The sequence below is a fragment of the Bos grunniens genome, chromosome X, assembly GCF_055505025.1.
Source record: "Bos grunniens cultivar Pamir isolate PY7600 chromosome X, Bosgru_T2T1.0, whole genome shotgun sequence".
Lineage (NCBI taxonomy): Eukaryota > Metazoa > Chordata > Mammalia > Artiodactyla > Bovidae > Bos > Bos grunniens.
Window position 1 is genome coordinate 31,800,638 of NC_141194.1, and position 27,910 is coordinate 31,828,547.

Sequence of the window (27,910 nt, forward strand, 5' to 3'; positions counted from 1 at the left end):
ATCCTAGACTATTTGGAGAAAGTTTTAACTTCACTATGCAACCTCTGCCCCATCTTCATTTCTCCTTCTCTCAGCAAGAGAAGTGGAAAAGAATATAGGTGGGAGAGTGTGGGAAACTAGTTTCTCATCTATAGCACAGTTGCTGCTGCTGCTGCTAAGTCACTTCAGTCGTGTCCGACTCTGTGCTACCCCATAGACAGCAGCCCACCAGGCTTCCCCGTCCCTGGGATTCTCCAGGCAAGAACACTGGAGTGGGCCGCCATTTCCTTCTCCAATGCATGAAAGTGAAAAGTGAAAGTGAAGTTGCTCAGTCGTGTCTGACTCTCAGCGACCCCATGGACTGTAGCCCACCAGGCTCCTCCATCCATGGGATTTTCCAGGCAAGCAGTAAACACGGTTAAATGAATATGATTTTAAAAAAAAAAGATTGCTTCCACATTTAAGCCCATTTCCCTTCATCTTCTCCCCCTTCTCCCTAGCCAGTAACTCATCACCTGGATGAGGAGTTATCTGAGCCATGTAATCTATTTGAGCTTCAGTGTTTTCATTTCAAAAAGAAGGCAATGATGTACTGAATGGTCTTTGAGGTCTCCTATGGCATTAAAATCAATCTAATAAAATGTTTTATATCATTAAAATACACCATTTATTAACACTTTAAATAACTGTGATTTTTAAATGCATAAAGAATTGTAAAACTAACCAACTGAAGAGGAAAGCCACATACTCTCCTATGCTAACCTAGACTGTAATTCATAAATAAGAATGTGTGATCAAGGATCGCCAGTCTTCTGAGAAAACTGACATACTGAATGAGATAGCATAGCCTAGTAGAGTCCTCTATGAATCCATAATCTGGGCTCTACCACATATTAACTGTGAAAATATTTCAATCAAAAGTGGAACCAGAGGATACAAAATGGAGAATTCCACACACCTGCCTTAAGAAGAATGTAATGTTAGAATTGAAAGCCTAGTTTTCTATAAATGCCTATTTTACAGAAATCAAGCCTTATCTCCCAACCAATGAATATCCACTCAGAATCTCTTCCCTTCCTTAAGGCAATGAACTTACTGCCTGCACTCCAGCTGGACTGTTCCCTCTTTGCGATCCTTGCCCATACACACAGTCTGCCCCAAACTCCCAACAGACTTACCTGTATCTCACTATATCAAGTTTCCCAAATTGCAACTCCTCTGTTATTCCTGAATAAACTCAATTTCTGATCATTTGAGACTGCCTCCTTTTATCTTTCTATTTTGGGTGACACAGTCAAATGGTCTTAGATAAATCACATAACCTTTCTGTGCCTCAGTTTCCCAATTTGTGAAATGGGGACACCAATAGTATGTATGTCATGAGAAACAGATGGGCCATTGTCCATAGAACAGTGCCTACACAGTAATAATTTCTTCAAAACACTAACTTCTATTACTTTGTTTTAAGCTTAATTATATTTATAAAATAACAGGAAAACATTTTCAATTTATAGATTCAAGCCAAGAACACCTAAACTTATAGAAGAGGTATAAATTTACAATACTGTTGATGCAAGAATAATAATATAATAACAGAATAGAAGGTGGAAGAGAAGAAGAGGAAGTATGTATAAGGATGATAATTTCCTCATCCTTCTTTTCAGGTGGTTAAGAGACCTTGTCTAAACTTGATGAAAACAGGTATACAACTGTCATTTAAAGTCACACAGGCAACAACTGTAAGAATAAAATTATAACATAGTAATGAAATCAAGAAATAGATGGGGATGAGATGTAAGATGTGTGGGCTTCACATTAAGGAACAAATCCACCTACTGTCAGAAATGAATTAATCAAGAAATAAAATATTTATAATTATGAAAACCATCAGAGAGAATAAAAGAAGTTGCCAACAGTAACCACTAGCAAGTAGAGTGTGATGGAGTAGGACTGGGGTCAGGAAGATATATTTTCTTTCTGGCCTTCTCCTCCCTCTCTAATGTCTGACTGTTTTTAAATCATGTGCTATGTTACTTCTATGGGAATAAACTAAGAAATTAGAATGAAAATTTTATTACAACTGTATACTTAGTGCAATTTATTTGCATATTTTGAGCATGTCTTATGTCTTGTGAAAGTCGCTCAGTTGTGTCTATTTGTGACCCCATGGACTGTAGCCTGTCAGGATCCTCTGCTCTGTCCATGGAATTCTCCAGGCAAGAATACTGGAGTGGGTAGCTGTTTCCTTCTCCAGGGGCTCTTCCCAACATTTTGGGGGATCAAACCCAGGTCACCAGCATTGCAGGCAGATTCTTTACCATCTGAGCCACCAGGGAAGCCCAGGAATAATGGAGTGGGTAGCCTATCCCTTCTCCAGTGGATCTTCCCAACCCAGGAATCAAACCGGGGTCTCCTGCATTGCATATGGATTCTTTACCAGCTGAGCTAATTATTATTTGGTTGTTTTTCCCACAAAGTAGAATCTGGCTTTCTTTTAACTGCACTGTAGTGAACTCTGTCTTTTAATTTAATACTTTTAATTCCTTACATATTAAGAGAAAATTTAGCCTTAAAGAAAAATAAAACCACTAGCAGCCTTATCTTTGGCAAGGCTCTTTGTCAATTCCTATGCTCTTTATCAAGTTCACGCCTTTGTTCTACATAATCTCTCAATTATTGAAATCAGGACACCTCATGACATTCCTGTGTTCCAATGACAATCATCCTGAAACAAAAAGTTCAACCATTTTCTTTCTCTTTAGATAAATAATACGAACATCTGTCAGAGACAAATTGAAGACAAAGATGATTCATGAAAGAGTATTAGCAACTTAGAGAAACCTCTTGAGAAGTAACCATGTTATGTATAAAAAAGGAGTTACTGATGATTCATTCAATATGATAGAAGAATATATCAACAGAGATATTTGGAGAGGCAAAGAGTAGGTCAAGGACAGGGAGGGAAACCTAGATATGTTTACTGCATTACTTAGAACTATATTCAGAAATCATGAAATAAAATATTAACAAATGTAGGCTGTGAACATGCTGGCAGGACTGAAGTGGTCCACTTGAAAAGGAAATGTTAACAAGCCAACAAGGACCACATAACCTGATCCTCAATATTTCTGTTCATCTGCAAATATGTACATGAACAGCAAGATCAATATGTTCTGGCTCTTACTGTGAAGCATGTGGCTGCATAAATGAACACTGCCTTATAATGCAGAATTAACATCTCTATACCCTCTCATCTGGCTTTATTGAGGCTGTGGAATATTTTTCTTCGTGTCACACGTGGGGGAAAACAACATTTTAACGTTGTTTAACATGCCGACTGAGAGTGAGCCTGCCTCCCTTCCAAAATCAGGTTGCTGAGTCATTCACCTGGAAACTCAGTCTGGATGGGGTTAATTAAACCCAGCTGGAGCAAGACACCTGACAAAGATGCTTATTTAGAGAGCGTTTGCTCCCAGATTAGTAAACCAGAAAGAAAATTTATATTCTGGACATTTCTAGAAGCAAGACTGGCACAGGAAAATGGTAGAGTAGACCCGTTGAGAAGAGTAAGATCAAAGTGAGAAAAGATAAACTGCATTGAAAATCAGGGAAGATGCAGACCAGCGGCATTTCAAACACAGTTAATAAGGCAAGCATTTGACCCTGGGGATTGGGTTGGGTAAAAGAAAAGGGTAATAAGAAAACCAAAGCAGATGTTCCTTACAGATAATGTATTATACATAGAATGTATATGAATGCATTCATTATATATAATGCATGTATTTACCGTGTTGTTTTGCTTTTTCTTGAACTGTTATTAATTCACTTACTGATCTCCTTTATAAAGAAAAAGCAAACTACTATTTTGCTATCTTAGAAAATATAATATTGTGAATACAGTTAAGGACATTTGGTTCACTATGTCACACTGAGTTCCTCTTATGAAAACCGACAGAACAACTCTCTCTGATGCTTTACAGGAATTGCTTTGCTGTTACAAGTTGTTTCTTTTGTTATTCTGAGCCCTGAGTCACAGAATTAATTGTGGTCTGCTCTCTGCCTTGGTTGCTAAGATGCTCAGAACCTTTTTTAACCCATATATATATATATATATATATATATATATATAATATCTACATACACACACATACACGCATGCAGGGCCTTATAGTTTTTGTATCTGACAGGAGAAATGTTTCTTTTTCACATTATTAATCTGATAATGGTAATTGATTGTACTACAGGTACTCACATAAGATCTGCAACTATTTGTAATGCTAGAGTTGACGCTCATATTTAACACGTTATTTGTACAGAAAGACCAAGTCTATTCTTGGCAAAGTTAGAATGTAACTTTGATTTTCTGGCAGTCTCAGTTTCAAAGGTGCTGATCCCCTCCCCCATATCATAATCACTATCTGATAGTTTTAATATTTCAGCAGCTAAGTGATATATCACTTAAAAAACAGGATATTATTCAGAGCATCCCAATGGATGGATAGATCAATATGGTCAACATAAAAATACGTTGCATTGTGGAAAATGATCTGGAACCAGCCTGGACAAAAATACATCAGTCTCTAAATTAATACTTACAAAAAATTATTCAGTGTCTCGGAAATCTCCTTACCTATGACTGTGGATGAGCGCATTCAAAGCCAAACCGTCAGACCAGCTGGTGGTGAAGTTGATGACATTAACCTGTGGATAATTACGAGTTGATTGTCGGACCCAGCTCAGGAGTATCTTCTCACTGTTGGTTTGTTGCAATCCAGCCATGATATTTTTCATTACATTTTTGACCTATGTGCAGAAAGAAATTTTCATAAGAAAATGCATGAGCAAAAAGCACACAAACTTAAACCTAACTAGTTCAGCAGTGGTGATGGACTTGCGCTGATCAGAAGCCCTCCCATGATGAAGGCTTGGCCAGTTATGGGCACCCAGATTCACCCACTCCTAGAAGACAGGACAAAGGTCAGTTTTCTCCCTGCCTCGAGAATGCACAGGGAGCTAGTGCTCCTTGAACAAAAGAATCTTGAAAGATCATTCTCAACAAAGTGTCTGGAGTGAACCAGAGCACCAACTGCAGACAAAAATGACTGGGGTCCAACAGGTTGGCCCTGGGTTGGTTTCTGCCTTATTTGCCCCTCTGCTGGAAGCATGAAATCCTTCCCACAAAAGGTGGGTAAGGGGTCCCTTTGTGCTTGTTTTGGACAGGGAAGTGAAAGGGCTTCAGGTCAATGAAACAGACATGGTAGAACACTCAAGATGCTCACACGTGCAGAGAAGTTAGATGGTGCTAAGCCAAAGGATGCAGTCTTGTGTGCTGGGCTCAGGAACATCCGCCGCCCCCCCTCACCCCCCACCCCCCACCGCCGGGTGGTCAGGAGGCCTGCTCCATCAGCAACTGCCACTGCTCCTCTGAGAAGTCATAGCCTCCTTCCCAACACACAGTCCCCAGACCACCTCCAGAGTCATCATCAGAATTCTCTATTTCTGCCTTGTCGGCTGTGGTCATCTCTGCAGCGTCCCCTGGTTTGAGAAATTTGGCCATGGTGAAAAAGATGAGGTTGAAGTCAAGAGCAAACAGCATGAAGGCCAAGAAAACCCAACGCCGGGGCCGCTTAGGCAGCCCCATCCCTGTTATTTCGAAACAGGCGTGATGGAGATGGTGAAACAGATGCGGGCCGCTGTGATGTCTCTTAGGAAGTCCAACACGGGTCTGCACCAGCCCTGCCACTTGTTCATCAGCCTGGCAGCAGCGAGGAGAAAATCGAGGGCCGGCAGGGACCCCAAGCAAGAGGGTGGTGAGGAAGGCAGACGGAGGCTGCGGGAGAGAAGCGACTCTGCCACGAGCAGGCAGCCTCCGAGCGAGAAGAGAAGGGAAGGCTGCCGGAACGCCGGCAGTGGGCCAGCAGGTGCACGGGACCCCTGGGTCCTGGGAGGGGGTCGGAGGTCATGCGGTGGCGTTGGTTGGGCCCCTCCTACCCGGCTCCCTGAAAGGGAGCAGAAACCAAAACTGCAGAAGGAGGAAAAGACCAGATTCGGTTTTCTTTTTATGAATTGGTTTCTGTCCATTTGATTCTCTCCTTGGCTCTGTGCAGGTGCAAATGCCATTCGGCAGCTGATTGTATTTCCAACTGTCATTCTTCTAACTCAGCTGACACAGAAATCCATTTTCTAGGTTTCCAGGATGCAGTTGACACCTCATTATGGGGCAGACCGTCTACATATTCTGTTAAAGGAATAATTACCAGGCTACTTCTTTAATATAAGCCAGGCCCCTTATCACATACTTGAAGCATATAAGTAAATGTAATTTGTTTTACCACCAAGGGCTTCCCTTTCAGCAAGTGTAAGGTCCATAGACTACCAACATTTGATCAGATGATGAATATTTATTGTGTATTCTAAATATGACATTTTGCTTCTTCATCCACGCAGAAGTTAACAAATTCCTTTGGGGAAAATACATATTTTAACATCTCCAGTGTTAGTCATCCTTTTATGAAAGATTCAAAGCAAATTTTAGGATAGACTATTAAATCGAACTTTAAAATACTTGAAAAGGATTTAAGATGATGTTTTGTAAACGTGGTAATGATGTGAAGATGTGAAATCTCTATATACATTTATCACCATCCCTTGATAGTTAATCTATTATGTAGGGGTGGATTATCCAGTTTTCTTAATTCCTTCCTGACCTGCTTATTTAGCCAGTTACTTAGTGAATAAATAGGTCAAATAGTTATATAAGATATGTCATTTTCCTTATCATATTTTCAAGTTATAAAATACACAGCCTCCATGTACAGAGACCATTGGATGAATCCTGTGGTGAACCAGGGTCGGGATAGCATATACTGGCTCAGGGGTTGTGATGGATTCGCACTGATCAGGCATCCCTCCCATGATGAATGGGATTCATTTGTGAAATGCTTGGCCAGACTGCCCTCTATGCACATAATGTTAAAGGACGACAGAGTATTCAATCCAAAGCTCCTTTAGCATCATTATGTCACTAATTCAGCTTATCAGCCTCAGCCTCATTGCTGTTGCTTCTACCTGGGTGCAAATGTTGCTGAGAAAAAAGAATTATTAAGGGCAATGTGAGGTAACAGTTCTTATATTCCTACATAAAAGACAGTTCCCAAGAAATCTGTATTTGAAGTAGCAAACAGAACAGGCTCTATCTTGAAAGCAGGACTCCATCTTGGGCTGGACTGTGGACTTTGAGCTATATGCCCAGTATCTATGGAAACCACATACCTACTGGAAAACCAGGCCCCCAGAAGGAAGAGCCCCAGGGCTCTCCATCGCCTAAAAGAATACCCTAAACCCTAATTATCTGTGTAACCGAATAGAATCATACATTCTATTATGCTTATTGGGGTATGACCACAAGCCTATTGATAATTGTCCACTGTTAACTACCTAGGCTTAAGGCTTATGAATCATGGGTTAACTTTGATTGTATCTTTCTTTTTTCTTTGTTCAGACTAGTTTCAGGGAATTTTGGGGAAGTGGGTTTGGACACATATGCTTAAGGTAAACCGGTCGGGCTCCTTGGTTAAGAGGAGATTCTGCCTTGGGCCCGCCAGTGTAATAAACTGCACTCCACTATCTGCATTGTCCTGAGTTTGTTTCCCGGAATGCGTGGCTACAACATATTAAGGATCAACCTCAGTCAGACAAGGTTTCCCTGGTGGTTCAGTGGGTAAAGAATCTGCCTGTAGTGCAGGAAACGTGGGTTCGATCCTTGGATTGGCAAGATCCCCTGAAGGAGGAAATGGCAACCCACTCCAGTATTCTTGCAGGCATAATCCCATGGACAGAGGAACCTGGAGGGCCCCAGTCCACACAGTCACAAAGTGTCAGATAGGACCAAGTGACTAAGCACACACACACAGTCAGTGAGACTGAGCTGCTCCTAAGGTGAGTTTTGAAGCAAAAAATAAAAAGTCCCCCACCCTCAGAGCTCATTGCCCCTTAGAGAGTTATAGTTTAAATAACTGTATATGTGTGTGTGGGTGGGGGGCGGGGTGTATACAGCATTTTTTTTTAATTTAAATTTATTTATTTTAATTGGAGACTATTTACTTTACAATATTGTATTGGTTCTGCCACACATCAACATGAATCCGCCATGGGCATACACGTGTTCCCCATCCTGAACTCCCCTCCCACCTCCCTCCCCGTACCATCCCTCCAGGTCATCCCAGTGCACCAGCCCCAAGGATCCTGTATCAAACCTGGACTGGAAATTCGTTTCTTATATGATATTATACATGTTTCCATGACATTCCCCCAAATAATCCCACCCTCTCCCTCTCCCACAGAGTCCAAAAGACTGTTCTATACATCTGTGTCTCTTTTGCTGTCTCGCATACAGGGTTATCGTTACCATCTTTCTAAATTCCATATATATGCATTAGTATACTGTATTGGTGGAGAAGGCAATGGCACCCCACTCCAGTACTCTTGCCTGGAAAATCCCATGGATGGAGGAGCCTGGAAGGCTGCAGTCCATGGGGTCACTGAGGGTCAGACACGACTGAGCGACTTCACTTTCACTTTTCACTTTCATGCATTGGAGAAGGAAATGGCAACCCACTCCAGTGTATTTGCCTGGAGAATCCCAGGGATGGGGCATCCTGGTGGCCTGCCATCTATGGGGTCTCACAGAGTCGGACATGACTGAAGTGACTCAGCAGCAGCATACTGTATTGGTGTTTTTCTTTCTGGCTTACTTCACTCTGTATAATCGGCTCCAGTTTCATCCACCTCATTAGAACTGATTCAAATGTATTCTGTTTAATGGCTGAGTAATACTCCATTCTGTATATGTACCACAGCTTTCTTATCCATTCATCTGCTGATGGGCATCTAGGTTGCTTCCATGTCCTGGCTATTATAAACAGTGCTGCAATGAACATTGGGGTACACATGTCTCTTTCAATTCTGGTTTCCTTGGTGTGTATGCCCAGCAGTGGGATTGCTGGGTCATAAGGCAGTTCTATTTCCAGATTTTTAAGGAATCTCCACACTGTTCTCCATAGCGGCTGTACTACTTTGCATTCCCACCAACAGTGTAAGAGGGCTTCCTTTTCTCCACACCCTCTCCAGCATTTATTGCTTGTAGACTTTTGGATCGCAGCCATTCTGACTGGCAGGAAATGTTACCTCATCATGGTTTTGATTTGCATTTCTCTGATAATGAGTGATGTTGAGCACCTTTTCATGTGTTTGTTAGCCATCTGTATGTCTTCTTTGGAGAAATGTCTATTTAGTTCTTTGGCCCATTTTTTGATTGGGTTGTTTGTTTTTCTGGAATTGAGCTGGAGGAGTTGCTTGTATATTTTTGAGATTAGTTCTTTGTCAGTTGCTGCATTTGCTATTATTTTCTCCCATTCTGAAGGCTGTCTTTCCACCTTGCTTAGAGTTTCCTTTGTTGTGCAGAAGCTTTTAATTTTAATTAGGTCCCATTTGTTTATTTTTGCTTTTATTTCCAATATTCTGGGAGGTGGGTCATAGAAGATCCTGCTGTGATTTATGTTGGAGAGTGTTTTGCCTATGTTCTCCTCTAAGAGTTTTATACTTTCTGGCCTTACATTTAGATCTTTAATCCATTTTGAGTTTATTTTTGTGTATGGTGTTAGAAAGTGTTCTAGTTTCATTCTTTTACAAGTGGTTGACCAGTTTTCCTGGCACTACTTGTTAAAGAGATTGTCTTTTCTCCATTGTATATTTTTGCCTCCTTTGTCAAAGATAAGGTGTCCATAGGTGTGTGGATTTATCTCTGGGCTTTCTGTTTTGTTCCATTGATCTATATTTCTGTCTTTGTGCCAGTACCATACTGTCTTGATGACTGTGGTTTTGTAGTAGAGCCTGAAGTCAGGCAGGTTGATTCCTCCAGTTCCATTCTTTTTTCTCAAGATAGCTTTGGCTATTCGAGGTTTTTTGTATTTCCATACAAATTGTGAAATTATTTGTTCTAGCTCTGTGAAAAATACCGTTGGTAGCTTGATAGGGATTGCATTGTATCTACAGATTGCTTTGGGTAGTATACTCATTTTCACTGTATTGATTCTTCTGATCCATGAACATGGTATATTTCTCCATCTATTAGCATCCTCTTTGATTTCTTTCATCACTGTTTTATAGTCTTCTATATATAGGTCTTTAGTTTCTTTAGGTAGATATATTCCTAAGTATTTTATTCTTTTTGTTGCAATAGTGAATGGAATTGTTTTCTTAATTTCTTTCTATTTTCTCATTATTAGTGTATAGGAATGCAAGGGATTTCTGTGTGTTGATTTTATATCCTGCAACTTTACTATATTCACTGATTAGCTCCAGTAGTTTTCTGGTGGAGTCTTTAGGGTTTTTTATGTAGAGGATCATGTTATCTGCAAACAGTGAGAGTTTTACTTCTTCTTTTCCAATTTAGATTTCTTTTTCTGCTCTGATTGCTGTGGCCAAAACTTCCAAAACTATGTTGAATAGTAGTGGTGAAAGTGGGCACCCTTGTCTTGTTCCTGACTTTAGGGGAAATGCTTTCAATTTTTCACCATTGAGGATAATGTTTGCTGTGGATTTGGCATATATAGCTTTTATTATGTTGAGGTATGTTTCTTCTATTCCTGCTTTCTCGAGGATTTTTATCATAAATGGATGTTGAATTTTGTCAAAGGCTTTCTCTGCATCTATTGAGATAATCATATGGCTTTTATTTTTCAATTTGTTAATGTGGTGTATTACATTGATTGATTTGCAGATATTGAAGAATCCTTGCATCCCTGGGATAAAGCCCACTTGGTCATGGTGTATGATCTTTTTAATGTGTTGTTGGATTCTGTTTGCTAGAATTTTGTTAAGGGATTTTGCATCTATGTTCATCAGTGATATTGGCCTGTAGTTTTCTTTTTTGTGGCTTCTTTGTCTGATTTTGATATTAGGGTGATGGTGGCCTCATAGAATCAGTTTGGAAGTTTACCTTCCTCTGCAATTTTCTGGAAGAGTTTGAGTAGGATAGGTGTTAGCTCTTCTCTAAATTTTTGATAGAATTCAGCTGTGAAGCCACCTGGACCTGGGCTTTTGTTTGGTGGAAGATTTCTGATTACAGTTTCAATTTCTGTGCTTGTGATGGGTCTGTTAAGATTTTCTATTTCTTCCTGGTCCAGTTTTGGAAAGTTGTACTTTCCTAAGAATTTGTCCATTTCTTCCAAGTTGTCCATTTTATTGGCATATAATTGCTGATAGTAGTCTCTTATGATCCTTTGTATTTCTGTGTTTTCTGTTGTGATCTCTCCATTTTCATTTCTAATTTTATTAATTTGATTTTTCTCCCTTTGTTTCTTGGTGAGTCTGGCTAATGGTTTGTCAATTTTATTTATCCTTTCAAAGAACCAGCTTTTGGCTTTGTTGATTTTTGCTGTGATCTCTTTTGTTTCTTTTGCATTCATTTCTGCCCTAATTTTTAATATTTATTTGCTTCTACTAACCCTGGGGTTCTTCATTTCTTCCTTTTCTAGTTGCTTTAGGTGTAGAGTTAGGTTATTTATTTGGCTTTTTCTTGTTTCTTAAGGTATGCTTGTATTGCTATGAACTTTCCCGTTAGCACTGCTTTTACAGTATCCCACAGGTTTTGGATTGTTGTGTTTTCATTTTCACTCATTTCTATGCATATTTTGATTTCTTCTGTGATTTGTTGGTTATTCAGCAATGTGTTGTTCAGCCTCCATATGTTGCAATATTTAATAGTTTTTCTCCTGTAATTGAGATCTAATCTTACTGCATTGTGGTCAGAAAAGATGCTTGGAATGATTTCAATTTTTTTGAATTTACCAAGGCTAGATTTATGGCCCAGGATGTGATCTATCCTGGAGAAGGTTCCATGTGTGCTTGAGAAAAAGGTGAAATTCATTGTTTTGGGGTTAAATGTCCTATAGATATCAATTAGGTCTAGTTGGTCTATTGTATCATTTAAAGTTTGTGTTTCCTTGTTAATTTTCTGTTTAGTTGATCTATCCATAGGTGTGAATGGGGTATTAAAGTCTCCCACTATTATTGTGTTATTGTTAGTTTCCCCTTTCATACTTGATAGCATTTGTCTTACATATTGTGGTGCTCCTATGTTGGGTGCATATACATTTACAATTGTTATATCTTCTTTTTGGATTGATCCTTTGGTCATTATTTAGTGTCCTTCTTTGTCTCTTTTCACAGTCTTTGTTTTAAAGTCTATTTTATCCAATATGAGTATTGCTACTCCTGCTTTCTTTTGGTCTCTATTTGCGTGGAATATCTTTTTTCAGCCCTTCACTTTCAGTCTGTATGTGTCCCCTGTTTTGAGGTGGGTCTCTTGTAGACAGCATATATAGGGGTCTTGTTTTTGTATCCATTCAGCCAGTCTTTGTCTTTTGGTTGGGGTAGTCAACCCATTTATGTTTAAGGTAATTATTGATAAGTATGAACCTGGCAGGCCCCAGTCCATGCGGTCACAAAGTGTCAGATAGGACTGAGCGACTAAGCACACACACACATAGTCAGTGAGACACTGAGCTGCTCCTAAGGTGAGTTTTGAAGCAAAAAATAAAAAGTCCCCCACCCTCAGAGCTCATTGCACCTTAGAGAGGTATTTATAGTTTAAAGAACTGTATGTGTGTGTGTTGGGGGGGCGGGGTGTATACAGCTATTTTTAAAAGAAAAAAAAAAGAAATGTTTTTGAGCACTCATTTAAAAAAAATGACCAGGAGTTAATGGGGCAAAGAAGGTGGGATAGATGTGGAGATGTACTACCAGGATTCTCCTTTAAGGAAGGGGCTTGTTTCTCCAACTGTCATGAGCAGAAGTTACCCCTGAGTCCCTTCAGGAACTACTTGAGTTGCTGAGGCATGTCACCTAAGGTCACAACCCTCCTAGGGCAGCCTGCCTATCAACTGATAAAAGGAAAGTGTATAAAGACTCAACCATGTAAGCCTCACTAAGGACAACTCTGAAGGCTCATTCTAACTCCCAGCTCTCCACAGAGTTCAAGAAGGCTCTTGGATGTGTATCCATTAACATCCTGCCTGTAATCTCAGAGTCTGTGTCCCAGAATCCATCCTGTGACTAAAAGGAGTTACAGCAGAGGGGCATGACTAAAGAGAGGAAGGAGTAGTTTTCTCTTAAGACAAAGAATGGATGGTAGTGTGTGAAAGACCTGCAGAAGACCAGATTAAGGCCTGTTTTGCCCAGAAGGCACTAGGTAGGCAGGAGGTTACAGAAACGGCTTTCAGCAGCACAAAATCCATCTATCTCTTGTCCATATAAGATAATACAAACATTCCAGTGCGAAGGAGCCCTACAACTGGGTATTTCTTTGTAGGCAGCCAGCAAAGGTGGGGGCTGACCTGATACCGGCTCAATTTAGTGGCTCAACCTGATACTGAGCAAGAACCCTGTGGGACTCCTGGACATAAAAGCCTTCCTGTGTCCCCCATTTCTTAATTACAGGAAATAGGCTTCCTTCAGCCTCCAAGCAGAGACGGCAATGGCAACCCAATCCAGTACCCTTGCCTGGAAAATCCCATGGAAGGAGGAGCCTAGTAGGCTGCAGTCCATGGGGTCGCTAGGAGTCGGACACGACTGAGCGACTTCACTTTCACTTTTCACTTTCATGCATTGGAGAAGGAAATGGCAACCCACTCCAGTGTTCTTGCCTGGAGAATCCCAGGGACGGGGTAACCTGGTGGGCTGCTGTCTATAGGGTCACACAGAGTCGGACACGACTGAAGTGACTTAGCAGCAGCAGCCTCCAAGACTTTCCCTGAGTTCCAATCAGCAGGTTCAAACAGTTGCTAATTAGGGAAGTAGGGGGATATAGAGACAGGGAGGAGCAGTCAAGAAAACAATAGTGCAGCCTTGGGAGCAAGGTCCCAGTTTTCCCTCAAGGGATACATATAACAATAACTTTGAACTGTTTTGCAGAGACTGAAACCCCTACCAGGTGGAAGAAATTAACAGGTAATGATTGGAAATTGCCCACAAGCACGGTAGACCCCAGACTGGCTGTAACCAGGTTGATGATGCTGATTCCCATGTACCTTCCCTACAACCAACCAGAAGAAAATCCATGAGCTGATCACAACCTTTTCTTTGAACCTTTACTATAAAACTCCTCACTACGCACCATCCCCCTAGGTGTGGTCACACAGTTTTGATGGCATAATCCTCCTGTGGCCCCCTTTGCCTGGCAAAGCAATTAAGCTATTCTTTTCTACTTCAGCCAAAGCTCTGTCTCTGAGAATTAATTCTGTGTTGGGGTACAGGGGCTGGATTTGGCTTCATTAGCAGGATGTGTTTTTATCTCCAGCTGGTTCCCAGAACTGAGTTGAAACCCCCTCTCCACAAAAAAAGATGGTTTGTACTTTTAAAAGATGTAAGAAAGGGACACCTAACACATACTTTCTACTTCACAATTTTGCTCAAAGTTGCTTGCTCCTCAATACAGGCATTATTTTTCCGGCTAATGATTTCATTTAAGTAGAAATTGGAAATCCCGTGATACAGGAAATGGGATGGACATTCCAGAGTTTCTGCAAGTTCAGAGAGAAGGCCACCGTGGTATGAATAATAGCAAAGTATGTAACACTGGAACCAAAGATTAACATCTTTCCATCACTTCATGTCCTTCTTAACCTGATAGGCCTGAAAAATATATTAGGTTGTCCAGAATGTCCTTTAATCTTGACTGAGATTCAAGGACTTCTTTGACTATTTAATAGGAAGGCAAATATGCACTCTTGGTGAAAATATCTTTTGTGATTCACTGGGTTATGATGAGGAGTACTGAGTGGGGGTAACTCTTAAACTGTTTTAGAAGTTTTAGGAGAACAGGACAGTGTGATAGAAGAGAGGGAAGGAGGTAGACGGTGGGAAGAGTCTACATTCTTGCAATCAAATGGAAATGGTGATGCAAGGACATACAGGGAAAAAAGACTATAAAAGAAGTCTCAGACCAGGAAGGACTGTAAAAGCATTCCTTCTCTACTTCTCATGTGAAAGTCCTTTCCCATGCTCATTAAAAAATAAAATAAAAATGAGCACCCTCACAAGCAAACAAAGAAAAGATCAGACAGGGTGGTTTTGAAACTATCCTGCAGTGAGTTGACATAAAATTGGAAAGGCTTTTGAGGAAATAAGAAAGGGTGAGATACTATGAGACACAGTTTGAGTGAGAGATACAATTAAAATAGCCTTTGTGGGCTCTGAGCAAGCCTATGTCCTCCTGATGGCTTTGTCATGACCACCATTGGTGCAACTCAAAGTATTTTCTGCACTCTGGGGTCTCTCCATGAATGAAGGAGGAAACAGAACAGGCTCTATCTTGAAAGCAGGACTCCATCTTGGGCCGGACTGTGGACTTTGAGCTATATGCCCAGTGTCTATGGAAACTACATACCAACTGGAAAACCAGGCCCCCCCCGGAAGGAAGAGCCCCAGGGCTCTCTGAAGCCTAAAAGAATACCCTAATTATCTGTGTAATCGAATAGAATCATACATTCTATTATGCTTATTGGGGTATGACCACAGGCCTATTGATAATTGTCCACTGTTATCTACCTCGGCTTAAGGCATATGATTGTGGGTTAATTTTGATTGTCTCTTTCTTTTTCCTTTGTTCAGACTAGTTTCAGGGAACCTTACACACTTAGGGTATATAAGGTTTTCACAAAAACTGGTCGGGGTCCCACCGGTGTAATAAATTGCACTCCACTATCTGCATTGTCCTTCTGAGTGAGTTTGTTTCCTGGAATATGTGGCTACAACATGAACAATTTGTTATTGGGCTATAAGAACAACTGTTGATAGCCCATTAGAAACATCTGTAGAAATTTTATAGAGTCCTATTTATGTCTTTTGAGTTTGGTGATAAAAAAGAAGCTTGGGTTCTCTGTGTCTTTTTATTTCATTTTCATAATGCTGAAATTTCATTGTAATTTACATACAATGGGAAAGCGCGGGGTCGTGCGGGATGGTTCCTTCCTCAAGATAGTTTGAGAAGTATTGAGCAACAGAAGGAAACCAGTTTGGTGGAGGGTCCTATGCTGCCTTGCTGGTTCTATTTGATACCATCGCTATATGAAAAAGGCCCCGAATTGGGAACCTTGGGCTCTTCTGAGCTACTCTCTGCTGTGAGCTGCTATACTTGTTCTCTCTCTCTCTCTCCATATTGCTATAAAATAGGACTAAGCCAGTTCAGAGTGTTGAGAATAAAAAGATATGCGAGTCAATTGGGAGAACAATATGGGTGCTGAGTTGAATAGGTATACCTCTGGTCTACATGCTGCCTGACTCTGAGCAGGACCAATCTACAATTCAAGATGAAAGTCAACCTTACTAAAGGAAGTAGTGGTACCTGCTACAATAGGAATGGGCCTCAAAGATTATATTCAGTGAAAGAAGCCAGATATAAAAGAATACATATTGTATGAGTGCATTGGGTATGAAATGTCCAAAAAGGCACACATACAGAGACAGAAAATAGATGAATGGTTCCTTGGGTTGGGGTGGGAAACAGGAGTGATGGTAACATGGACATGAGATTTATTTTCAGAATCGTGGAAATGTGTCCAAATTAGATTGTTGTGATGACTGTACTATGCTGTAACTATTCTAAAATTTTTGACAGATTGGGTCAAAATAGTTTGAGAAGCACTGGGCAATACAACTACACCAACTTGGTACACTTTGAATTTTACACATAGAACAGGTACATTTATGATACATACTTTTGATCTAAAAAAAAAGCTGTTTTATAAAAAAAAAAAATCTCTACAACTAAAAAGAGCCAGCATCTCAATTATCCTCCATTTTTAAAATTATGAGTAGGAAATAAAGCATTATTGGCAAGATATGCCTCTCATGAAAATGCTACTCTGTACTGAGTGCTTTATGGAATTCTCTCATTTAATTCTGATAAGAAATATATATGGTCATTATTTTTTTTTATTTTTGAGAGTAAGGGAATTTTGGTCCAGAAATGGATGGCATTATATCCATGTCACTAAGATGGTAAATGGAGAAGTTAAAACTTAAGCTCATATCAGTCTGAATAAAGTATTACATAATCTTCACTAAACAAAATGACTTGTGATCTGTTTTGGTGACCCAACCTACAGGTGTGGGATGGGGAAGGAGGTGAGGGAGATAGATATACCTATGGCTGATTCATGTTAGTGTATGACAGAAACCATCACAATATTGTGAAGCAATTATCCTCCAATTAAAAATAAAATAAAATATTTAAAAAAAGAAGACCCTTGCTGAGGTGGTTCTGGAAAAACAACACAGTTTCCAAATCAAACTATGAAGTGAGTTTGTGTATATAACAGATATACAGATCACCATATCCCAGTAATCTCTTATTGGCATTAGTTTACATTGAGAATACACACGATTCACAAAGTCTTACTGATTTGATAGTGATTAACAGAAAAAATACTTCTTTTTTTTACAAAACCATGTAGATTTACTGTTAGGTGAGTTACAGAAAACACATATTTTTAAAATAGTTTTATTAACATATTGATGAGATTTTTTTTTGCCTCATTTGTACCCAGTAAAATAAAATTTAGAAAAATATTCCTGCAAATGTGCTAGAACCTGTTTTATAATCTGCTGATACTTCACAATGCAAATGACAATCATCCCAATTTAAAATGAAGCACTATGGAGATGGGCTTTCCATTGTTAGAGATACACATTTGTTTTGCAGGTCAAGAGCAAAAATTAAAGGAAGGATCAGCAATGTGTTACCTCCCCTTCCACTGTACTCCCCCTCCAAAAAAAAAAAAAATTTCATCAGGATTCTTACCTGCCAATGGAGGATTATATTCCAAATCAAGCCAAGAGTCAGTTTATGATTTCCATCTACTATGTCAGAGCTTCCGATATTCACTAAATCAACCTGTTAAAGATAAAGGGAAGCATTTGAAGGAAGCAGACAAAATGACTGTTTGAAAAGAAAACAAAATGCTAAGGTAATTGCATTTAGCTACTTCCAGAGCCTCAGCAGCATTATAGCTTTTGAAAAATAATCTAAAAATGAAACAAACTGCAATTTGTAACTGCATTTTCTATAACAAACGAATGTCTCCAAATGTTTACAAAGAGAGAGGAAATGAATGTACTTTTAGTATATAAATACATTACTGCAGATTAGAGAGTCCAGTAAGAGTATCTCCAAATAAAATATATAACAAGGCTAATTCATAAAGGATGCCTGCCATTTAGAAGTGCTTCCTAGTACATAATTGAAACTCAAAAAAAGACATTTCATCAACCCTTTGATCTAGCTCAAGGGAGTGCTATTGTAATTAGGGGTGACTGCAATCGACTGAAATGTCCTTGCTTTAGAAATACATGTTGGTCCTCTACTAAACAATGGGGTTAGGGCTTCCCAGGTGGCTCAGTGGTAAAGAACCTGCCTGCGAACACGGGAGACGCAGGACACCCGGTTAGATCCCTGGGTCAGGAAGATCCCCTGGAGGAGGAAATAGCAACTCACTTAATTATTCTTGCCTAGGAAATCTCATGGACAGAGGAACCTGGGGGCGGTGGGCTAGGGAGGGGTGGTACAGTCCATAGGGTCACAAAAATGTCAGACACATAACTTAGGGACTAAAAAACAACAATAAAAAATGGAGTTAATGCCCAGCTCTCTTTTCTCTATCTGAGAGTGGATTTGGGAATTAAAATCTGGCAGAGTTTTATTTTTTCAAGACAAATCCTATCTCCTGTCCTTCACACTCTTAACATTTTTAGGTGGAGTCAGGTTACACATAAACATCAGGAAAATGAGCCCATGAAAAGATATTCAACATCACTAGCCATTCAGTTCAGTCACTCAGTCATGTCCGACTCTTTGCGACCCCATGAATCACAGCACGCCAGGCCTCCCTGTCCATCACCAACTCCCAGATTTCACCCAAACCCATGTCCATCGAGTTGGTGATACCATCCAGCCATCTCATCCTCCATCCGTCCACTTCTCCTCATGCCCCCAATCCTTCCCAGCATTAGCGTCTTTTCCAATGAGTCAACTCTTTGCATGAGGTGGCCAAAGTATTGGAGTTTCAGCTTCAACATATTCAGTTCAGTTGAGTTCAGTCGCTCGTCGTGTCCGACTCTTTGCGACCCCATGAATCACAGCATGCCAGGCTTCCCTGTCCATCACCAACTCCCAGAGTTCACTCAGACTCATGTCCATTGAGTCAGTGATGCCATCCAGCCATCTCATCCTCTGTCGTCCCCTTCTCCTCCTGCCCCCAATCCCTCCCAGCACCAGAGTCTTTTCCAATGAGTCAACTCTGCATGAGGTGGCCAAAGTACTGGAGTTTCAGCTTTAGCATCATTCCTTCCAAAGAAATCCCAGGGCTGATCTCCTTCAGAATGGACTGGTTGGATCTCCTTGCAGTCCAAGGGACTCTCAAGAGTCTTCTCCAACACCACAGTTCAAAAGCATCAATTCTTCGGTGCTCAGCTTTCTTCACATATTAAGGAAATGCAAATTATAACCATAAAGACCTAGCACTACAGACTGATTATAGTGGCAAAAAAAATTTTTTTTAATAGTGATAATATCAAATGTTGATGAGGATATAGAGAAATTGGGTCACTCATGCGTTGCTGGCAGAAATGTAAATAGCACTGCTACTCTGGAAAACATTTTGACAGTTTCTTACAAAAGTGAACAAGTGCTTACCATACAATCCAGCAATTTGGCTTTTAGACATATATTCAAAGCATTGAAAGCTATGTTTAGACAAAACTCTGTATATAAGTGTTCATACTAGCTGTATTTGTAACAGTCAAAAACTGGGAACAATCCAGAGGCCATTCAAGGGTGAATGGTTAAACATATTGGTACGTCCATACCATGGACTACCACTCTGCAATGAAAAGGAACAGCTATTGATACAGTTGATACAGGCAGCAACTTAGGTAAATCTCATGGGTATCATGCTGAGTGAAAAAAAAAAAAAAGCCAGTAACAAAAGGTTACATGCAATATGATTCTATTTACATAGCAGCTTTGAAGAGACAAAATGATAGAAATGAAGAACAGAGTAGCAGTTGCCAGAGGTTAGGAACTGGGGTGGGATTGGAGGGGTGGGTGAATGTGTCTATAAAAGGGTAGCTCAAGGCATCCTTGTAGTGATGGATCTATTCTTCACTTGACTCTGATGATGGATATACAAATGTACACATGTGACAATGTTGTAAAGAACTAAAAAAAAATGTGCACATGCACACTGAGGAATATAAATACTATTGTGGATTGTATCAATGTTGATGTCCATGGTAATATTATAAATATGGTTAATGTACCACTGGGATAGAGCTGAGTTAAGGATGCACATATATTATAGCTTATAACTACATGTGAATTTATAATTATCTCAAAAAAAGGTTAACTGAAAAAAATGAGTATCTAGGAATACTTTAAAAATATATCACATTAAAGCAAATATGCAACTTAAGATTAAGGTCTACATAATGGAAGTGAAACTGTCAGAGCAAGCGTTGAAAGTTGAGAATTCATTCAGATTTCTTTCCTTACTTATTATCTTAGGCTCACTGATGCCTATAGTTACATTTTCTTTTGACTATCTTCAGGATTCTGTCATTTTGTCTTATCCTGAGGGCACAGACCTGAGAGAGTTTCCCATTTATCCTCCTCTAGGTAGCTTCACTAAATAGCCAAGATTAATTTTGGGTGAACCTTTCATTCTCTCAGGCTCTAAACCCTTACTGTTACACTTAGATCTGTCTTTCCCTCTTGTTTCTTCCAACAGTAACATGGATTCACTATTTCTCACTCGATGCTAAAATATATTGCTTATCATTCATCTTAATTTTCTAAATGTTATTAACCATAACTTTTAAAACTATGGAGCTATGTGGACAAACAATAAAAAGGCTACTCTTCAGTTTCATCACCAAATTACTCCCATTTTCTCCCCACATGAAGTTATTTGGAGGTTCAATGGATAATCTAAAACTTAAATTTATGTTTATAAACCAACTACATACAAATTATTGGTGGACTGGCTTAAAACAAATAATTGTTACAGGAAAAAAATATAGAATAATTTAAATAAAGATAAAAGACCTAAATACAAGTCTATAGTTTAATACCAAATATAATTTATAGTAGAGGGTATTATTGAGCTATGCTGAAAATTAGATGTGAAGATGATACCACATGAACACTACAGAAAAGTAAGCCTGAAAAAAATATAGAGAGCCAGCATATAGAGACATTTAAGTAAGGCTCTACTGAAGAGTGGCTGACCAGGCATCCTGAAAGCTGGCTAAGGCGAAAGACCTTGATTTTGTTGGATATAAAAAAGTCAAGGTGATACTGCCAGTACACAAGTTAACTTATTTCTACAATGGAGATGCTTCTCTTTGGACAGTTGAATTTTAGTAGTATCCCATGCAACATTTTCCTAATTCAGTGCTAAAGTAAATATCAATATTTCAAATTACTGAGCATTCATATAGATTTTTTCCCTATACATGCAAATAACAACTTGCCATGATACTTTCATTTTCATTATACAAAATAGATACAACAAGTTCCTAGAATTTCACTCTCAGGGGAGATTAATAACTCTTGAACAAGAAAGTACCATCATCTACATTTCATTTGGGGATTCCTCATGTGGCAGTAGAGGGGAGAAGCTTCTCCATGTGGAAAAGCTGCTATAAATTTATGAACTGATTTCTTGATTAATTCATTCAACAAATTCATATGTCAGGCACTGAATGTACTTAGAACATAAAAGGGAGATATATCCCTGCCTTCTAGGACTTAATTATAGTGGCAGTGAGAATCAGACCGTATATTGTTGAACATTCAATTGTTTAAATAAAGAACCTGCAATTTTTAGAAAATATATATACTTGAGGAATCAGTGCTGGTAATTTAGACTTGCCATAGGGCTCACTGTGGGGAGACTCAGAATGAGCAGCAGGCACTTAAGTAACAGCAGCCCATACCCACTCTCATTGAAGGTGTATTCTCTGTGTGAACAGGGAGATAATTCATCCTTTTATTTATCCCCATAAAATCCCATTTAAGACCAAATCTGTATTATGTCAGGGACTGCGCTCAAGTCTGATGAAGAAGACTAAGATAGAACCACTAATGTCACAAAGCTTACAAGGTAACAGCAGTTTACATAGTAAAAGTTAATTAAAATTAGGCAGAATCCAAAAATACAACTTCTGGATATATATACAAAAGAACTAGAAATCAAAGATTAGAACAAATATTTATACACCAATGTTCACAACACATTATTCATAACAGCCAAAAGGTGGAAATGATCCAAATGTCTATTGACAGATGAATGGATAAACAAGACATGGTGTACATATACCAAGGAGTACACTTGATTGTTAAAAGGAAAGGAAATTCTGATATATGCTACAACATCCATGAACCTTGAAAACATTATCCTAAGTGAAATTAGCCAGTCATAAAATGAAAAAGAAAATAGTACATGATTCTACTTACAAGAGATACCTAGAATAGTCAAATTTGTATAGAAAGGACATGGAATAGAGATTAGCAGGGTCTAAGGAGAAGGGACTAGGAAGATTTTTAATGGGTAAGAAGTTCAGTTTGGGATGATGAAAATGTTCTGGAGATGAATAGTGGTGATGGTTGCATACTGATGTGAATGTACTTAATGCCACTGAATTGTACACTTGCTGCTGCTGCTGCTAAGTTGCTTCAGTCGTGTCTGACTCTGTGTGACCCATGGATGGCAGCCCACCAGGCTCCCCCGTCCCTGGGATTCTCCAGGCAAGAACACTGGAGTGGGTTGCCACTTCCTTCTCCAGTACATGAAAGGAAAAGAGAGAGTGAAGTCATTCAGTCGTGTCCGACTCTTCGTGACCCCATGGACTGCATGCAGCCTACCAGGCTCCTCCAACCATAGGATTTTCCAGGCGAGAGTACTGGAGTGGGTTGCCATTGCCTTCTCCTGAATTGTACACTTAAGAATGGTTAACATGGTAAGGTATATGTTACGTATATTTTGCCACAATAAAAATAACAAAAAAAGAAGCCATTGGAATACACACACACACAAGCCTCACTCAGAATCTAAAGGAACGTGCATCGTTGTGTTCCAGTAAAACTTATTTATAACTACTGGAAAAAAAATTAGGTAGGCAACTGTGTCTCATGGAGGCCCAGTAGAGAAAAAGAAATCATTGTGAGAGTCGCAAAGAGTCGGACACCACTGAGTGACTGATCTGATCTGATCTAATCTGAAGCAAAGGAAAGAGGAGATATTCGGTGTTGATGGAGTCTGTAAAGAAAGAATATAAAGATTGGACCAATGCTGTATAGCACAGGGAACTCTAGTTAAGGTACTGCAATGTCCTAAATGGAAGGACAATCCAAAGAGGGGGGATATATGAACAGCTGGTTCATTTTGTTGGCCAGAGAAGCTAATACATTGTAAAGCAACTATACTTCAATAAAAATTACTTAAAGAAGAGCATGTGCCTAACGATATGGGGACAAGTGTAAAGGATATTACATGGTTGGGAATTAGAAGTATTATACTCAGGGACATTGAAGCATGTGTGAAGTTGTTAAAAAAAAAAAAAAAACTGTTGCAGGATTATAAAGACTTAAAAAAAAATTAAAGGAATATAAGGAACAAGTTAGGGCACTATGAAGTAGGAAAATAATAATACCAGAGAAGTTGAACAGATCTTTGCTAATTCTTATGGGCACTGAGAAAAAAAACAGTGAAGATGAATTATAAATGTTTCAAACTGGTACAAGGAAGCTTACATTTTTGGCAGGGACAACCAACCTTTTCCGGAGAAGGCAATGGCACCCCACTCCAGTACTCTTGCCTGGAAAATCCCATGGATGGAGGAGCCTGGTGGGTTGCAGTCCATGGGGTCGCTAAGAATCGGACATGACTGAGCAACTTCTCTTTCACTTTTCACTTGCATGCATTGGAGAAGGAAATGGCAACCCACTCCAGTGTTCTTGCCTGGAGAATCCCAGGGACGGGGCAGCCTGGTGGGCTGCCGTCTATGGGGTCACACAGAGTCAGACACGACTGAAGTGACTTAGCATCAGCAGCAGCAACCAACCTTTTCACAGTTCTCAGCTCTAAGAAATGTGCATCTTATAGTCATATACTGCATATTTAATTACAAGTGATGCAGTGATAATCATTTGGCATATTATTCAGGGTCTATTGAATATTGCTTTTACCAAACAATAATCCCTTTTATTTATCCATTTTAATGGCTAGCCCATTTTGACTCTAAATTCTCATATGCTTGGTATTGTTAATAATGCCTCATTCTTACCATGTAGCTATAAGTGATATTTTTTTTAATAAATCATGCTAGCTATTCTCAGATAACCATTACTGTCCTGCACAATCACTTCTCTCTTTTCTTCTACATATTTTTTCCTAACATATGCTCTGGAATCTTATCTTCCAAAGATCATCAATCTAATTTCCTAATAACTATGAAAAGGGAAAATAAAAATTAAAATATGTTAATATCTATGTTAAGTGAATGATTATGTGTCTGTCTAGACAGCAAAACAAAAAAAAAACAAAAAACATTTATATGACATATGCTAATAAATGGATTCAGTTTGTGTGTGTTTGTGTATGTGTATGTGTGTGTGTGTGTGTGTGTGTGTGTGCTGTGACAGGCACTAGATGTCAAGAAATTCAATTTGAGGTCATAAAGGAAACCCAAAGTTATGTTTCCCTGATTTGCAGAATAAAAGCATCTGATACCAAATGAATAGGTGTGAAAATTGATATTATGTGTGAAAATTAAATAGCACATATTGAATTTTTGCAGGAACAATTCACCTCCACATGAAAATCATCTTTAGAAGAGTTCCTGCAAACAGGAACTTCTGTTTAAGCATAAGTCTGAAGACTTAACTCAGAAAGTAACATATTCTAGCTCAGAATTTTGTAGTATTATATGTGGATGATGTTTTACTCAAACATAATTCTGGAGAAGAGAAAATTCTCACCATTTGCTTTTTTTTTTTTTTTGGCTATGCCACATGGCATGAGGGATCTGTTCCCTGACCAGGGGCCAACCTGAGCCCCTTGCAGCAGAAGCACAGGGTCCTAACCAATGAACCACCAGGGAATTCCCTCACCATTTGACTTGATGTAATGGAACCTTATTGTGACTCCAACAGAATATTTAAAAATGAACTCTTAGGAAAACATCCCTTGGGTCAGAATGAGCAGGGCTGTATAAAATAAAATAAAATAAATGAACATAGGCAACCTAAGGGATTGCCTCTTGGAATAGAGTGGGCGGTGTTATCAATTTTATAGGTGTGAGAACATAAATTAAAGGGGATTCCTATTCTGTTCCCACAATAATACTTAGACTGAAATATCTGATTTTGTACAAAAAGGTATATTGAGTAATTTTGTGATTAACATATAAATATTTCCGAGAGTACTGTTACTTCCTGGTGTTATACCTCCTAAATGAGTTTACTAAACATGGAGCATGAGGAACAATTCTCTTCCATTGTTTATTCAAGAGAATAATGTTTATTTTATCCCAGGTTTTGTTTTATGCCCAATCCCTTCAAGGCTTGGATGCAATTTAGCATTGTAATATTTTCTACAAGCTCAATTTAGATATCCCATGGTGGTTATAACTACCGCAAAATTGCACTCATCTTACACGCTAGTAAAGTAATGCTCAAAATTCTCTAAGCCAGGCTTCAACAGTATGTGAACCATGAACTTCCAGATATTCAAGCTGGATTTAGAAAAGGCAGAGGAACCAGAGATCAAATTGCCAATATGCAACAGATCATCAAAAATGCAAGAGAGTTCCAGAAAAAATATCTACTTTTCCTTTACTGACTATGCCAAAGACTTTGACTGTGTGGATCACAACAAACTGTGAAAAATTCTTAAAGAGATGGGAATACCAGACCACCTGATATGCCTCTTGAGAAATCTGTATGCAGTTCAGGAAGCAACAACTGAAACTGAACATGAAACAACAGACTGGTTCCAAATAGGGAAAGGCTGTATATTGTCACCCTGCTTATTTAACGTATATGCAGGGTACATCATGAGAAACACTGGGCTAGATGAAGCACAAGCTGGAATCAAGATTGCCAGGAGAAATATCAGTAATCTCACATATGCAGATGACACCACCCTTATGGCAGAAAGAAAAGAAAAATTAAAGAGCCTCTTGATGAAAGTGAAAGAGGAGAGTGAAAAAGTTGGCTTATGCTTAATATTCAGAAAATGAAGGTCATGGCATCTGGTCCCATCACTTCACGGCAAATAGATGGGGAAACAGTGGAAACAGTGGAAACAGTGAGAGACTTTATTTTGGGGGGGGGGCTCCAAAATCACTGCAGATGGTGACTGCAGCCATGAAATTAATAGACGCTTGCTCCTTCGAAGAAAAGTTTTGACCAACCTAGACAGCATATTACAAAGCAGAGACATTACTTTGCCAACAAAACTGTCTAGTCAAAGCTATGGTTTTTTCAGTAGTCATGTATGGATGTGAGAGTTGGACTATGAAGAAAGCTGAGCATCGAAGAATTGGAGCTTTTGAACTGTGGTGTTAGAGAAGACTCTTGAGAGTCCCTTGGACTGCAAGGAGATCCAGCCAGTCCATCTTAAAGGAAATCAGTCCTAATATTCATTGGAAGGACTGATGCTGAAGCTGAAATTCCAATACTTTGGCCACCTGATGCAAAGAACTGACTCATTTGTAAAGACCCTGATGCTGGGAAAGATTGAAGGCAGGAGGAGAAGGAGACAACAAAGGATGAGATGGTTGGATGGCATCACCAACTTAATGGACATGAGTTTGAGTAAACTCCTGGAGCTGGTGATGGACAGGGAGGCCTGGCATGCTGCAGTCCATGGGGTCGCAAAGAGTCTGACACGACTGAGCGACTGAACTGAACTGATGGTGGTTATATTGAAAGAATTTATATATATAATATTGATATATTTAAGATATAAGAATACTTATAAAAACCATAAGATTTAAAGTTAATCTGAAATGTGACATCTTAGTGAAAGGAGATTATTGACCTGGACAAGTTTATATTATTTTTAATTAGCTTTACGGGAAGAATAGCAGAATGAGTTCAGCGAACACAAAGTGATTAATAGTGACTTTAGAATAAGGGACATTTGACATAAAAAAATAATTGAAATATCCATGTCAAAAAAAGAAAACAGAACTTCCCAGCATAGAATCGAAGGTAAAAGACAAGAAAAAAAGATAAATGCAAGGGAGTGACCTTCCTGTGATATATCTAACAAAGTTCAAAGGAATACATCTCTTACAAATTTTTACATGCTTGAAATTTCGGTGGTAGCAGGGAGATGCTTTTCCAGTTGTAGTTTGTAAATAATTTAGGCATTTGCATTCCTAACATGGATGTGATAGAAAGTTATATCTCATTCAATAAAGGAACCATCATCTTTGCAATAAATGATATCTGCCACTTCTTGCTTTTTTAGACAACCACTGAGAAGGGCATTTCATAACTATAGGTACCGATGAAAATACATCATGTATCATTCTGCCAACTGATATTAGCTCAGGGCTAAGAAAACATAGGGAGAAGGCAATGGCAACCCACTCCAGTACTCTTGCCTGGAAAATCCCATGGATGGAGGAGCCTGGTAGGCTGCAGTCCATGGGGTCGCTAAGAGTCAGACACGACTGAGTGACTTCACTTTCACTTTCCACTTTCATGCATTGGAGAAGGAAATGGCAACCCACTCCAGTGTTCTTGCCTGGAGAATCCCATGGACGGAGAAGCCTGGTAGGCTGCAGTCCATGGGGTCGC

At 39.3% G+C, this 27,910-nt stretch overlaps 1 protein-coding gene across 21 annotated transcripts in view; it reads right to left on the bottom strand.

The window, feature by feature from the left end:
- The window catches only part of DMD (dystrophin), a 2,667,987-nt gene that overhangs the window by 1,807,865 nt on the left and 832,212 nt on the right, over nucleotides 1-27,910 (bottom strand). For all 21 annotated transcript variants that reach the window (XM_086387503.1, XM_086387509.1, XM_086387510.1 and 18 more), the window contains exons 5-6: nucleotides 17,843-17,935; nucleotides 4,610-4,782 (exon numbers count right to left, since the gene is read on the bottom strand). In XM_086387503.1, the coding sequence (XP_086243629.1) occupies nucleotides 4,610-4,782; nucleotides 17,843-17,935 (266 nt within the window). The remainder of the gene's footprint in view (nucleotides 1-4,609; nucleotides 4,783-17,842; nucleotides 17,936-27,910) is intronic.